This window comes from Rhizophagus irregularis, chromosome 1 (genome assembly GCF_026210795.1).
Source record: "Rhizophagus irregularis chromosome 1, complete sequence".
Taxonomy (NCBI): domain Eukaryota; kingdom Fungi; phylum Glomeromycota; class Glomeromycetes; order Glomerales; family Glomeraceae; genus Rhizophagus; species Rhizophagus irregularis.
Genome location: NC_089429.1, coordinates 1,335,227 through 1,348,834, shown reverse-complemented (window position 1 = coordinate 1,348,834; position 13,608 = coordinate 1,335,227). Strand labels below are relative to the sequence as shown.

At 29.7% G+C, this 13,608-nt stretch overlaps 4 protein-coding genes across 4 annotated transcripts; 2 read left to right on the top strand and 2 right to left on the bottom strand.

Moving 5' to 3' along the window:
- Window positions 1–837: 837 nt before the first annotated feature.
- OCT59_000250 (uncharacterized protein) lies at window positions 838–1,550 on the bottom strand (the record flags this gene model as incomplete). The annotated part of the gene is made up of 2 exons (XM_025310789.2): window positions 838–1,404; window positions 1,539–1,550. 2 exons carry the CDS (start codon window positions 1,548–1,550, stop codon window positions 838–840), a joined length of 579 nt encoding a protein of 192 aa, XP_025178743.2.
- A 2,389-nt stretch (window positions 1,551–3,939) lies between these two features.
- OCT59_000249 (uncharacterized protein) lies at window positions 3,940–6,364 on the top strand (the record flags this gene model as incomplete). The annotated part of the gene is made up of 7 exons (XM_025333259.2): window positions 3,940–4,538; window positions 4,651–4,957; window positions 5,032–5,228; window positions 5,303–5,970; window positions 6,062–6,107; window positions 6,170–6,267; window positions 6,339–6,364. The coding sequence occupies 7 exons, from the start codon at window positions 3,940–3,942 to the stop codon at window positions 6,362–6,364; spliced, it is 1,941 nt and encodes a 646-aa protein (XP_025178745.2).
- A 4,064-nt stretch (window positions 6,365–10,428) lies between these two features.
- On the top strand, window positions 10,429–11,229 carry OCT59_000248 (uncharacterized protein). The gene is made up of 2 exons (XM_025317198.2): window positions 10,429–10,593; window positions 10,661–11,229. Exons 1-2 carry the CDS (start codon window positions 10,460–10,462, stop codon window positions 11,133–11,135), a joined length of 609 nt encoding a protein of 202 aa, XP_025178746.2. The 5' UTR covers window positions 10,429–10,459; the 3' UTR covers window positions 11,136–11,229.
- Window positions 11,230–11,608: 379 nt separating this feature from the next.
- On the bottom strand, window positions 11,609–12,769 carry OCT59_000247 (uncharacterized protein). The gene is made up of 3 exons (XM_025325920.2): window positions 12,468–12,769; window positions 12,259–12,372; window positions 11,609–12,184 (listed from the first exon to the last, which is right to left on the bottom strand). Exons 1-3 carry the CDS (start codon window positions 12,635–12,637, stop codon window positions 11,779–11,781), a joined length of 690 nt encoding a protein of 229 aa, XP_025178747.1. The 5' UTR covers window positions 12,638–12,769; the 3' UTR covers window positions 11,609–11,778.
- Window positions 12,770–13,608: the final 839 nt, after the last annotated feature.

Here is a 13,608-nt window from a genome sequence, read left to right as displayed (position 1 = left end):
TGTTAAAAAAGAAAGAAGAAAATGCATGGGCATAAAACGCTAAATACATTGATTCATAATGAAGTTTATTTTGATCCAGATGATTGGTATCCTTGCCTAGATATCCTTTTCATCTGTTAATTTTCGTTACAACACTACATTATCCATACATCTGCAGATGATCGAAATTTACTATGTTTTTAATAGTCTTTTTTTCAACAAATAACTCTATATTATTGGATGGGAGTAATTATAAACAAGTTGAGAATAAAACTATTACGTATGTATAAAATTAGATTAATAAAGGATATATATGATAACAACAAATTAATTACTTTAATAATTTTAGTCTTTATCTTGGAAGTTTAGAATCAAAGTGTAGATTTAAGCAAAATGGAGAGTACAACAAATAAAAAAAGTAAAGGCAAAGAAAAAGAAGGAGGCAAAACAGACAAAAACCACCAAAAAGTTTATGATAATAATTATTTAAATTTAGATTATCATGAAAATGATAGTAAAGAACAACAATTTTATCTTCATTTTTATTTTTAACATAATTACAGAAACAGAGGTACAAACAATATGTAGCAATTACTCTAAATTAAAGAAGTTGACACCTGATCCCACACGTGAGATCGTCCCGTCTAATACAAAACATGAACTATTTTAGGCATAACAGTTCTATCCGTAGTATTAAAAGAAAAAATAACAAAGGGTAGCAAAAAATCCTGTCTAATACTTTCACGATTATTACTATCCCTCCCGTATTGATCTTTCATTCATTCTATTTATAAATACTTCCATAGACGGAATGGTACTTTAATAAAAAACTATGGTATTATACTATTGAAAGGTGGTCTATCGGAGGGACGAAGGGAGATGATAAACACTTTTCCTTTTAGATCCAGAGACGGGAGTGTCAGGTTCGTCAATGATGTTTTCTTTAGACCGTTTATGGTTAAAAGTGTTCTCATCTTCGCTATCACTTGGCGACAGAGAGCGCTTGATAAAGATGTTGTTTCTCTTTAGGTACCTAGCGTCTTTTTTGTTCAGGCGAAATTTGTACCTACTTTGCATGTTGGAAATAACATCGCTAACACGTGTGAAAGCATTGATGTTAGTTAAGGGTGATGAAATGGTAGTGAGGGAAGTGGTTTGTGTATAAGATGGGTTATTAAATATAAATGTTGATGATATTGTAGTTGTAGATGATGATGATGGGTTAGCTATGAACATTGATGGTCCAGCGTTGTTAGAGTAGATGTTCATCGGGTTCCCTTGGGCCATGTCGACCGGCAGGGAAACTTGATGTGGGTTGTCGTTTGATTGTTGATTATGTGAAGCTTTAGATAGCCGCAGCTTTATCTGCTTTTCGTCTAGCGGATTCTTTCGTTGTTTTTTATCATTAGCTAGACGTTTTTCATGCTAAAATATTAATATTACAAGATCACATTCAATAAAAAAGGGAAAATCTGACACGACAATTAGTTATGCAGGATATAATATAACTCCTTAACCTCTTATAAATAATACTAATACTTTATGAAGAAAAAAAATACTGAACTAAACATGAGTTTTGTATTAAGTTATCAACAGTGAAGACATTGAAAATATTTTAATTGTAAAATTGGGCATTATATAGTATCTCTTATATCAGAAGGTGATAGTTACATAAGGGTTTACATATTAAATCAGAAAAAGGACACTCTTCTTTTGACATAGCATGTTTAATAATATTTCATATTTGTAATGTATAAGAACAAACTATTTAGTGTTAATTATATTTACAATAAAATACATGATCTATTATAGCGAAAGTAAGTAAAATGTAGTATCTTAATAGTTTATTATATTTTAAAAATAATAAAACTAAAAGTACATAAAATAACTTTATAACATTTTTTTTTGCCAATAAAAAATACATCTTGATAAAATAAAAATTACCATAAATAATTTAACGCAAAAATTATAAACGTAAATTTAATATATATTTGTATAACTATAGGACCCCGAGTTATAATATATATAGGTCAGATAGGTCAGAGGAAGAGCGGCACACATTTACTACTGTACTATTAGCTCTATATGTAATGCTGGTCGGCATTATCCACAAATGGAAGCGATCTACATGATTTTGGCTCATTCTCCGGATCATGTGCGCAGAACCATTTTTTTACATGGTGACCTCGAGTGTCACCTGTCTTGTGTCCCGGGAGAAGAAGATGGGATAAAGTTTTTATTGGTTTATAGGGGCGCAGTAAAACATGTTCCGGGTAGGTTTTTGTTTATTTTTTTTTCTTGACTAGTAGGTGTAGTGGTTGAGCTCATAACGATAAAAGGAAAAGAAAAGGTATTATGAATAGGATAAGAGAACTATCTAGGCGAGGCCAGTCGTGAAAAAATTTGCTCCTAAAATTTTATAACTTTTTATTTCAAGTTAAAGTGCATGTACTCAACGTAAAAAAGAGTTAATAAAGTGTTTCTTGGGTTGGCGTGTTGTTAAAAAAATGTTGTAAGAACTTTTTTTAAGTGTTTTTTCTGTTAAAAGAGCCGTGTTGAAAGCAAGCAAACGGTCGTGAAATATTTTGCGCAAAAAATTACTTTGAGACCATAAGAAAAATTTTTCAGTAAATGATCACGTGTCTGAGTTTCTTTCGGAATAAAACTAGAAAAATGATCATTTATCAGAGGTTTTTCCAGAATTTTTTTTTATAGGGAAAGAAAAGAAGCTTCAAATTTTATCAAAAGCTTCTGTTAGAAAAGCTGTTGCTGAAGCTAAAGCTTTATAATTAGCTCATTTAGTAACGAAAAAGGAATTAGGATTATAATGTAGGCAAGAAATCCTATATAATTTTTTTATAGGTAATTTGGTATTTTGCAGCTTCAATTTTTTTTTACTTAAGTTCTGCGAGAAAATTCAAAAAAATTCAAAAATTTAATAAAGAATGAATACATTTTGCAAAAAGCTTAAATATGATTATTCTTATGTGCATTTATCTTTAAATAAATAAATTACAAGCTAGTATAACAAATAAAAATATCTATTTATATTTTTATTTTCATATTTTAAAGAAGGAGTGTATTGCAAGACGTACGAACTACATACTATTTTTCTAAATCATAATGTCCATTAATTGTTAAAATTATTAGTAATCTCATAAACGTGATTTCCTGAAATAGCTTTTAATATTTTTAAGCATTTGTAGCATTTTTCAAAATAGCTCCTTTTTCATTTAAAAATTTTCAACTTTCTCAAATAGAAAGAAATTTATATCATCTATACAATTGATTATACAACCTATCCCTTCCCACGTGATAAATGCAGATCGTTTGTATCGTTAATCAGTTTCACTCGCCATTCCGTCAGTTTCATAACCTTCCTATTTTAGATTTTTCACTGCGCCATCCGCAGTCATTTTCAAAGGTTAAAAAAATGAAATTCCGTTACCTTTTCTTTATAGAAATCAGAAAATTCTAATTATGAAACACAACAGTCTAATTTGATAAACAAGGAAAGATCTTTACTTAATTTGGAAATTTTTTAAAAGTTTGATTCTCGCTTTATTTGGAGATTACAAAAAAATTACGGAAAATTATTTAACCGATGCAATTAATTTGTGTGATTATGTCATAACACTCTTTGTCGATCACTTCCTATTTAGGGTCTAGTATTTATAAAATTTGTCACTCCTTTTATATGTTATAGCAGAATGGAAAAATATTGACAAAAAGGCGCTTTACCAACAGAGCTGACACATTTTACATTTTTTCATTTTTTCGATATTTATTCAACGCGAGTTTTAAGTGTCCGAACGGTAGCTGTCTAATAAACGAAGTTTAATAGTATTAATAAGACGGGTATAAAACTTTGAGGAAAATTTTTTTCCTAAATATATATAAATATTATTATATAATTTAAACATTCAGATTTTTATAAGCTACTTTCTCAAATATATTATTATGAACACAAATAATAATTCATCACCAAGATTAAAGTCTAGTCCTTTACCTGTTTTGTTTATCCCCTTTAAGAAAAAGGAGGAAAATTGTTTTTATTGTAAAAATAAATACTCCCAGACACTTGAATTTGAACAAAAATATTGCAGAAATTGTTTATTTCAGTATATTAAAAACGTAACATATAATACATGTAATGATACATACTTGGATACGAATATAGCAGCAAATAGGTGCGCTAAGTGTATTGAACATCATACAAAGAACATTCAAGAATGGTGTCAATATTGTTCTGAGGTTTCATATTTTAGACAAATAATCCCAAATACCCCGTCATTCAATGATTACTATTGTACTCATAATAAAATAGTTTGTGAATTATGTGATAAAGAATGGTTATTTAAACATAATCAAGATAGTTATCGGCTTTCTTCCGGTTGGGTAGAATCAATTTTAACTAAAAAACCTATTTCAATTTTAAATTTACCATGGTGGGATAATTCTAACAAATGTGTAATTTGTCAACTAGAACTAGAATACATACAACAAGAGTCAGAATCTTATTGTCAAAAATGGTGTTACAAATTGCTATATAGTTTATAGTGGGTGTAGGTATTGTTTAACGACTAATATTATTTTCGGAATTACATACCAATCTCAATGTAAGAAATGTAAAAGAATATCATTAATTACTATTGATATTACAAATATAAGTAGTGGAAATTGTATTATAGATGAATTTCTTTTTAGAATTGATGATAATAGTCATCATTTGATTGCTAATTATATAAATAATTATACAAGTTCAAATCCATTAAAAGTATATAATTTCATTAAAAGATCTTATTTAAGAGGAATAACATGGATTCCATATTCTAAAATTAAAAATTTAAAGAAAATAGCAGAAGGAGGATTTAGTACAATTTATAAAGCAACTTGGTCAAACGGTACACGTGATAGTGATGTTGCCATAAAAAGATTAATCAATTCACGAGGTATCAATAAATATTTTTTAAATGAGGTAAAATTTTAATATTTAATATTTTTGCATTGTTTATATAACATATATTAACATATTTATTATTTATACTTTAGCTAAAATCATTTTATCATTGTCATGATGAATCATATCTTGTTAAATGTTATGGTATTACACAAGATCCTGTAACAAAAGAGTATATGCTTGTAATGGAATATGCATATGGTGGAAATTTATACAGTTATTTGCAAAAGAATTTTAAAGAAATAAAATGGGGAAAAAAATTAAGAATTTTAGTGGATATTGCACTTGGGTATTTATAGAATTTTTAATGCATGTATTTGCTATTTATATTTAATTTATTAATTACTAAATTTTTTATTTTAGACTTGAAAAAATTCATAATAATAATTTTATACATCGTGATATTCATAGTGGAAATATATTATTAATGATACTGGAAGACTGGAAAATTGGAGACTTAGGATTATCACAACCTGCAAATAACTCTTCATTAAACAATGAAATATATGGAGTAATACCTTATATTGCACCAGAGATATTTAAAGGTGGTGTATTTTCAAAAGAATCTGATATATATGGTTTGGGTATGATTATGTGGGAACTTACAACAGGATGTAAACCATTTGCTAATGTTGAGCATAATGTTAATCTAATTTATGAAATTATTGATGGAAAACGTCCTGAAATTACAAATGATACTCCTGATTGTTTTTCCAATTTAATGATAAAATGTTGGGATTCTAATCCTCAAAAAAGACCAACTATTGGCAAAATAATTGAAATCCTTAATTCTTTTAACAAATGGGGTAATGAATTGGATTTTATAACCAAAGCTTTTTTTAACAATGGACTGTTTTATGAACAGTGCTTTACAACTAAAAATAGTATTATTGAGAAAGCATTTATAAATGCTGAAGCAAAAAGATTAGAATTAATACAATTAAAGAAACTTGGACCCGAATTTAGTAAAAAATCTCATCCAAAAGCAATTTATACAAGCAGAGCGTTAAGTTCCGTGATTTCTGAAACTGGTATGTTGCAATATATTCGTTATTAGTAGTAATTAACTATTAATGTAAAAGACATGAAACATTAATTGGACGACCTTTTATTAATTTATAGGATATATTACAAAAGAATATGAATATGATATAAATAATATTCGAAGGTAATTATTAATATAATGAGTATAAATTATGAAAAATATAAATTTCATTATGCATTTTTTAGTTCATTAACACAAAATACGGACTCCGTTTCTCAAAGCACAACCGTACCTGTAGAATTTTCAAGAAAGCGTAAGTTTGATGAAGAAACACAAAAAAAAGGTAATTAAATTTTTTATAATCTTTATAGTACGTCACGTTGACAATTTTAAATTTTTTTTTAACCAAAATAGGCAAATATATTAAAGCTGATAAGTAACTTCACTACCTTGTTCTATAATTTTCTGTGTTGGATTTTATAACTTAACAATTAATTTTTGAGTAGATAAATAGTGTTTATATTTCCGTGATATTTCTATTAATTATTTTTAAATAAAGTATAAATTAAACGTTAACATATAAATATGACAAAAATCATCGTTTTCGAAGAAGCTTTAGGAAGTGAAACAGAATTGGAATTATAAAAAAAATTTTTGAGTTTAAACAATTCCTGCGACAATTCTTCAAATGCATTATTTAATTATTCTAATTTTATCAAACGTTTAGGTACACAAAATACTTGTCTCTCAATTGGATTAAAAACTTAAAATATCTATTGAATATGATACTAATATTCCATATACTCGTCGTTAGGTAGCGAATATTTTAATTCTATTTTGAGTTATCTTAAAAAATCCAAATTTCATTAGTAATATGAGAAATTTAAAACTCCATTTTAATGAAGGGAATTTTTATTCTAATTGTAATTATAAGTTATTGTGCTTGCAACGATTAATATCACAATTATTAACCAATTATAGCGTCACGTAGTGGTCAAATCTGTCCAATCAGAATACTAGAATTGGTTGATAATAGTATATTTATCAACGCAAAGCACAATAACGATATTATCGTGTGGCCCATTGACGTTAGCTTAATTATAGCTTAACGTTAATTATAGCTTATTTTTGATTTTTTAAAAATAACAAAATTATCGGCAATTATATTTAATATACGGAGCACGATAATAGATGAAATTAAGGAATTTGCATCTAAAATTAAACAATATTTATGTATTAAAGCCTATATTAGAGTCTAGAGATGTATTAATTATTGTTCAAAAGACATTCTATAGACAATTTGATATACAACCCATGTAATATTCCATGTACGTCATTCTTTTCACCCCTGCATTTTCCTTTTTTTATTGTATATCTCCTTTTTGTGTATCTGCGTAACGATGTTAGATATAATTACTCATACAGTCACTGTATTGGTCATATGAATAAAAGTTTACTTAACGCGAAAAAAATTTTTATGACACATAACACCTAATCTTTTAATGTGGGATTTGTCATGAGTATATAATTTAAATAATATTTATCTTTTTTTTTAGGTCTTTTTATCTTCTTTTTTTTAGGTCTGTCTTCTCTCTGTCTAGGTCTCCTCTTTATTCTTACGTTTTCCTTTAGGTATGTTGGCTGTTGTGTGTAGGTTTGCGTGTAGGGGTTTGTGTGTGTATGTTTGTGTATTTTCTTGCTCTTTCCCTTTCCCTTTTGTTTCCCTTTCCCTCTCGTTATCCCCTTTCCCTCTCGTTATTCCCTTTCCCACTCGTTTTCCCCTTTCCCACTCGTTATCCCTTTCCCTCTCGTTATTCCCTTTCCCTTTCGTTTTCCCCTTTCCACTCGTTATCGCCTTTCCCTCTCGTTTTCCCCTTTCCCACTCGTTTTCCCCTTTCCCTCTCGTTTTCCCTTTCCCACTCGTTTTCCCCTTCCCTCTCGTTTTCCCTTTCCCTCTTGTTATTCCCTTTCCCTCTTTCCCACTCGTTTTCCCCTTTCCCACTCGTTATCCCCTTTCCCTCTCGTTTTCCCTTTCCCTCTCGTTATTCCCTTTCCCTCTTTCCCACTCGTTTTCCCCTTTCCCACTCGTTATCCCCTTTCCCTCTCGTTATCCCCTTTCCCACTCGTTATCCCCTTTCCCTCTCGTCCTTTCCCACTCGTTATCCCCTTTCCCACTCGTTATCCCCTTTCCCTTTCGCCCTTTCCCACTGGTTATCCCCTTTCCCTTTCGCCCTTTCCCACTCGTTATCCCCTTTCCCTTTCGCCCCTTTCCCACTCGTTATCCCCTTTTCCTTTCGTTATCCCCTTTTCCTTTCGTTATCCCCTTTTCCTTTCGTTATCCCCTTTCCCGCTCGTTATCCCCTTTCCCTTTCGTTATCCCCTTTCCCTTTCGTTATCCCCTTTCCCTTTCGTTATCCCCTTTCCCTTTCGTTATCCCCTTTCCCTTTCGTTATCCCCTTTCCCTTTCGTTATCCCCTTTCCCTTTCGTTATCCCCTTTCCCTTTCGTTATCCCCTTTCCCTTTCGTCCCTTTCCCTTTCGCCCCTTTCCTTTCGCCCCTTTCCCACTCGTTATCCCCTTTCCCTTTCGCCCCTTTCCCACTCGTTATCCCCTTTCCCTTTCGTTATCCCCTTTCCCTTTCGTTATCCCCTTTCCCACTCGTTATCCCCTTTCCCACTCGTTATCCCCCTTCCCTCTCCCTCTCGTTTTCCCCTTTTCCTCTTCGTTTTTTCCTTTCCCACTCGTTATCCCCTTTCCCACTCGTTTTCCCCTTTCCCTCTCGTTATCCCCTTTCCCTTTCGTTCCCCTTTCCCTTTCGTTATTCCCCCCTGATCAATGTTGCTGCACCTCAACGTGGTGATCAGGTGACAACAAGTTTTTTAAAGACTTGGCTAAGTCAGCAACAAACGTTAATTAGAGAATTATTACATTTATTCATTCATCTTTTTGTTAGTTTTCAGTTTATAGTAGGTATAAAACAGAATAAAAGATTATTGGAGCAAAAAAAAAAAATTTATTTCGTATGATAAAAGTAATTTTCATGATGGATTATAGAATTTTAGATATGGTGACACAAAATTCCTGTTGTCCGTCCGCTCGCTTCTCGCAGCATGAGTCGATAAAGTATTCATAATATAGCCGCTTGATTCTTTTATACTACCGTGACCCGAAGGTCACAGTTGTTGAGAAATTTTTGTGCTGCGGATAATATTACATGATCAATATTGTACTACGGTGAGCATGCTCGCCGATGATAAATAAAATCTAGAATTGCAAAGTAACTAAGGAACAACTTTTTATCCCGAAAGTATTCATTAATTTATTCACGGATTTAATTAATCGTGAATTTTATTCATGGTTTTTTCCCAACTCTTCTGAAATCATCCGATCGTCCCTGATGAGCTGGTATTCGCCAGGTTTTATATTTATATTTTCTTATGTTTAATGGTTGGTATTATAAGTAAAAGATCTAAAAATTGTGGTAAAAAATAAACCAATCACATTTGACTGGTCCAGGATAACCTTTATCATCCTTTAATTCTATTCGTTCCTTCAGAAACTTTTATTACCAATTTGTGATTCTTTTTTTTACAATATTCCACTTTTTTTTTATTTTAAAAGAGCAACACCAATATTTCACTTCTTTATAATTTAAAAATTAGTAATGCCAATATTTCACTTTTACTCCATAATGATAATTAATTTTCTATATGATACTTTATATTATATTTATTATCGTTTTTAAAGTGTATAAATAAAACAGTGCTACTAGGTATAGGACTATGTTTCATAGTGGTTTTAATGTACACTACTATAGTGTTTTCCGGTTAAACATCCATTTTTGCTTGTGTAGACGCCAAAGCAACTTAAGAACGACATCATCCTTCATGTGCTAGTGCACCATATATCCGAAAGCAGGATCTTAGAAGTGTGTTATAAACTGTGATTTTTCTTTTTATTTTCTTTTGTGGAAATATTTAATAAATGTAATAAATAATTTTTCGAATATAATACACAATTCGAAAATAATGTTTTTTTAGCGCATATTTCCTGAATTCCTGAATATATTCACTTACAATACAGGTCACATGATTCGTGATCGAAAAAGTGTAAAAATTATCAAAAATTATCCACAATTGAAATTTATCTAAATGTTGATCTAAAAATTAATAAAGTTAGTATGCATATCACGTACGTCAATCACTGGATCGCCTCGTTACAGGTTTTGTTACATTCATCCTAATAAAGTAGTTACCATAATACTTTGACGTCTGTAAAACATGAATGATGTACACGTTTACTCGTATAACATAAATAATATTTTCTTAAAAAATACCATTTTTAGGATTTTAGGCAGAATGAGAATAAGCAAATTACTTTATATTCCCTAATTTGGTTTCGCTTTTGTTGTTAAATTTCCCAAAAAATTTTTTACGTAATTATTTTGTCACGAACATATCTATAATATAAATAATTTCTTATTCTTTTTTTTTTAATTATTCTCGTTGAATAATTCATCTCTCTTTTTCACAAAATATGAAAGTTCAAACGAAAATTATCCATTTACTTATAATAATCTTTTCAACTTTATTAATTTTGATATCAGCCCGAAAAACTTCACATGACAATTCTAAAAAACTAGGACTAGTCAAAAGAAATTCACCATCAAGGTAAGGAATTTTTTAAAAAAAAATAATGAATATATTGTATGAATAAAAATAGTTTAATAACTTTTAGGGGTTGGAGAAAGCCAAATATAAGATCACTACAGAACCGCTTACAATCACGCCAAGTTACAGTCTCTGAAGGATCAACGTTCTCACAGCTGTCACCACCAGCCACTGCTGCTAAAGCACCATCATCGCCTTCATCTAATAAACCACCACCTCCTCCTCCTGCACCTAAATCACCAGCTCCACCCCCTCCTGCGCCTAAAAAAGCACCATCTCCACCCCCTCCTGCACCCAAAAAAACACCTCCACTTCCTCCCGCGCCTAAAAAAGCACCACCATCATCTCCATCATCTACAGAGTCTGTTTTCCCATCACCTACAACTACATCGTCTTCATTACCACTATCAAAAACACCCAAAGTCACATTATCATCATCATCAGCAATAGCAGGATCGCCATCATCAATAATAAGAAGCGCTACCACCAGTTTCTACTTAACTCTACTGGTACAACTAGTTGTATTATTATTTTATGTTTAAGAACATTAAATTGTGGTGTTATAATTTTTTAATTATGTATATTCATCTAAAACAATAAATTGATATCGTATACTGTCATTGGAGATTAACGTTTACTTTTTTGAGTTGTTTAAATTATTTTACCATTTTTTAAAAATAAATTCCTGAACGTACAAAATACCCGCTTTTGAAGATGAGGCACATCAAATTTCAGACCAGCAATTTTATACATTTATTCGAACGTTGATTTGTTCTGTCGCCAAAAAATCATGGCTGCCTTCAATAAAATTATTTGTAAAAATGTATTTAACAAATGCTATTTAATTCCATTTATACTCTACCATACTGTATTTATGTTGCATAAGAGACAAAAATAAGTTATTAAAATCGCGCAATATGAGCGCTATTCGAACCATCTTACTCGATAGTATGGCATAATTTTTTATCTATAAATTCCATATCCTTTTTTTTTCTGTATTGTGCTTACACACTGCTTACGGTATTGAATATATAGAACGTGTTTATTTATTTATTTATGGTAATTATGTACATCAGATGGAATTTCCATTAATCTTGATATGAATTACTCTATATAGGAGGAATATTACAGCGATCGTTATGGAATAATTATTTATATCTTTTCAACTATTAATAGCATTGATCGTTACAACTCCCTTGAGGTATTATCATCATCATCATTCTTTGCAGAATAATTCTTTGTATCCTTTGAACTATCAACATCAGCAATCTCTGCGGAAGAATTGTTTGTATCTTTTGGACTATCAATACCGGCGCTTTCTTCAGAAGAATTATTTTTATTTTTTAAATTATCAACAGGAGCAACTGCTCCAGAAGAATCTTTTGAATCCTTTGAACTATCAATAGTAGCAATCGTTACATTTTTTGAATCATCAATAGTAGCAATCTTTACAACACTTTTTGAATCATCAATAGTAGCAATCTTTACAACACTTTTTGAATCATCAATAGTAGCAATCTTTACAATACTTTTTGAATCATCAATGGTAGCAATTGCTACATCATTATTTGTAGGCGATGCGTTAATATGTCTAAAATTAAAAATTAAAGTTGTTAGAAATTATGTATAATTATATACAATATATAACTTTTTCTTTCAACCTACAGATTAATAGTTGAAGAGTTATCCATAGTAGCAGTAGATACATGGGTAGGTCTCGTCTCGATTGGCTTAATAGGACTTTGTGATTTTTGTACATTTTCTAAAACATTTGCTTCCCTAAAAATTTAAGCATAATAAAATATGTATTTATGTATGTATTTAATTAATATATTTGACTATTTTTAATTAAATAAATTTTTTTTTTTTCATACTTTGGAAGTTCTTTATCCTCTTTTGTATGATTAGTTGAAACTGGATTCTGATCATATATTGTTTTTTCTGGTAATACATCATAAGGATTTTCTTGTACTAAAAATGTAAGGGTTATTATTATTGAAAAGAGAATAAATATTAAGATAAAAATTTTCTCTTTGAACTTCATTTTAAGATGATGACATTAATAATAATAAAAAAAAAGAGACATAAAATAAGGGAGAGAGTGTGAGAAAGAAAATATAGTAAATAGTAAAATATCCCCAATATTGCCGTCCCAAAATCTGACAGGAAAAAAAAAATACATAAATTATACGTAGTATGCTATATTATTGTATAAACATTTTGAGCAACACAACAACTAATTTTGAAAACCGTATTTTGACATTTATAAAATCAATAAAAGAATTAATAAATGTTATTCTTAGATTATCCATTCATTTATTTACTATTTAAACTTGTTAAATGGTAACACAAATGTCACATGTCAAAAAGAAAAATCCAAAAGAATACCCAAATTCAGAAATATTATCGGTGCCGAATTCCGGAGGCTTTTCAACTAACTAATGGGGAAATTTTGATAAGGTTTTTTATATTTGTTAGATCAAGAAAAATGAAACAACTAATAAAAATAATGTGTAAAGAATAAATTAAAAAGGATAATTTGATCAACATTCAACATAATTATGACCAAAAATAACGCCCGTGAAAAAAAAAAATAATAATAATTAGAAATTAAAAAAAAAATCCGAATTTTTTTTGTTTGTGATATTTTTTTATATAGTAAATACAAATTTATTAAATCATGTATTGTTTATATATATACTTTTCCTATATTTCCCGTTAATAAAAACTTCCCGTTAATGACATTTCATTAAATATGTAAATATAAACAGAAAATCATTTCTAAGTTTTGATCTCCTTTGTTTACCTTTTCGATTTTTTGATAAAAAACCGAGGACCCATTATAATAATGAGAGTCCTTTTACTCTGCATGTAATTATAAAAGTCTGAACACAAACCTTTTATGATTAAGGGATATATAAAAATTTATTTTTAACGAAAAAAATTTTTTTTTTCTTCCTTTTTCTCTTTACTTTAAAAAATAAAAACTAAAAAATTTTATCTCCAAAACAAGAA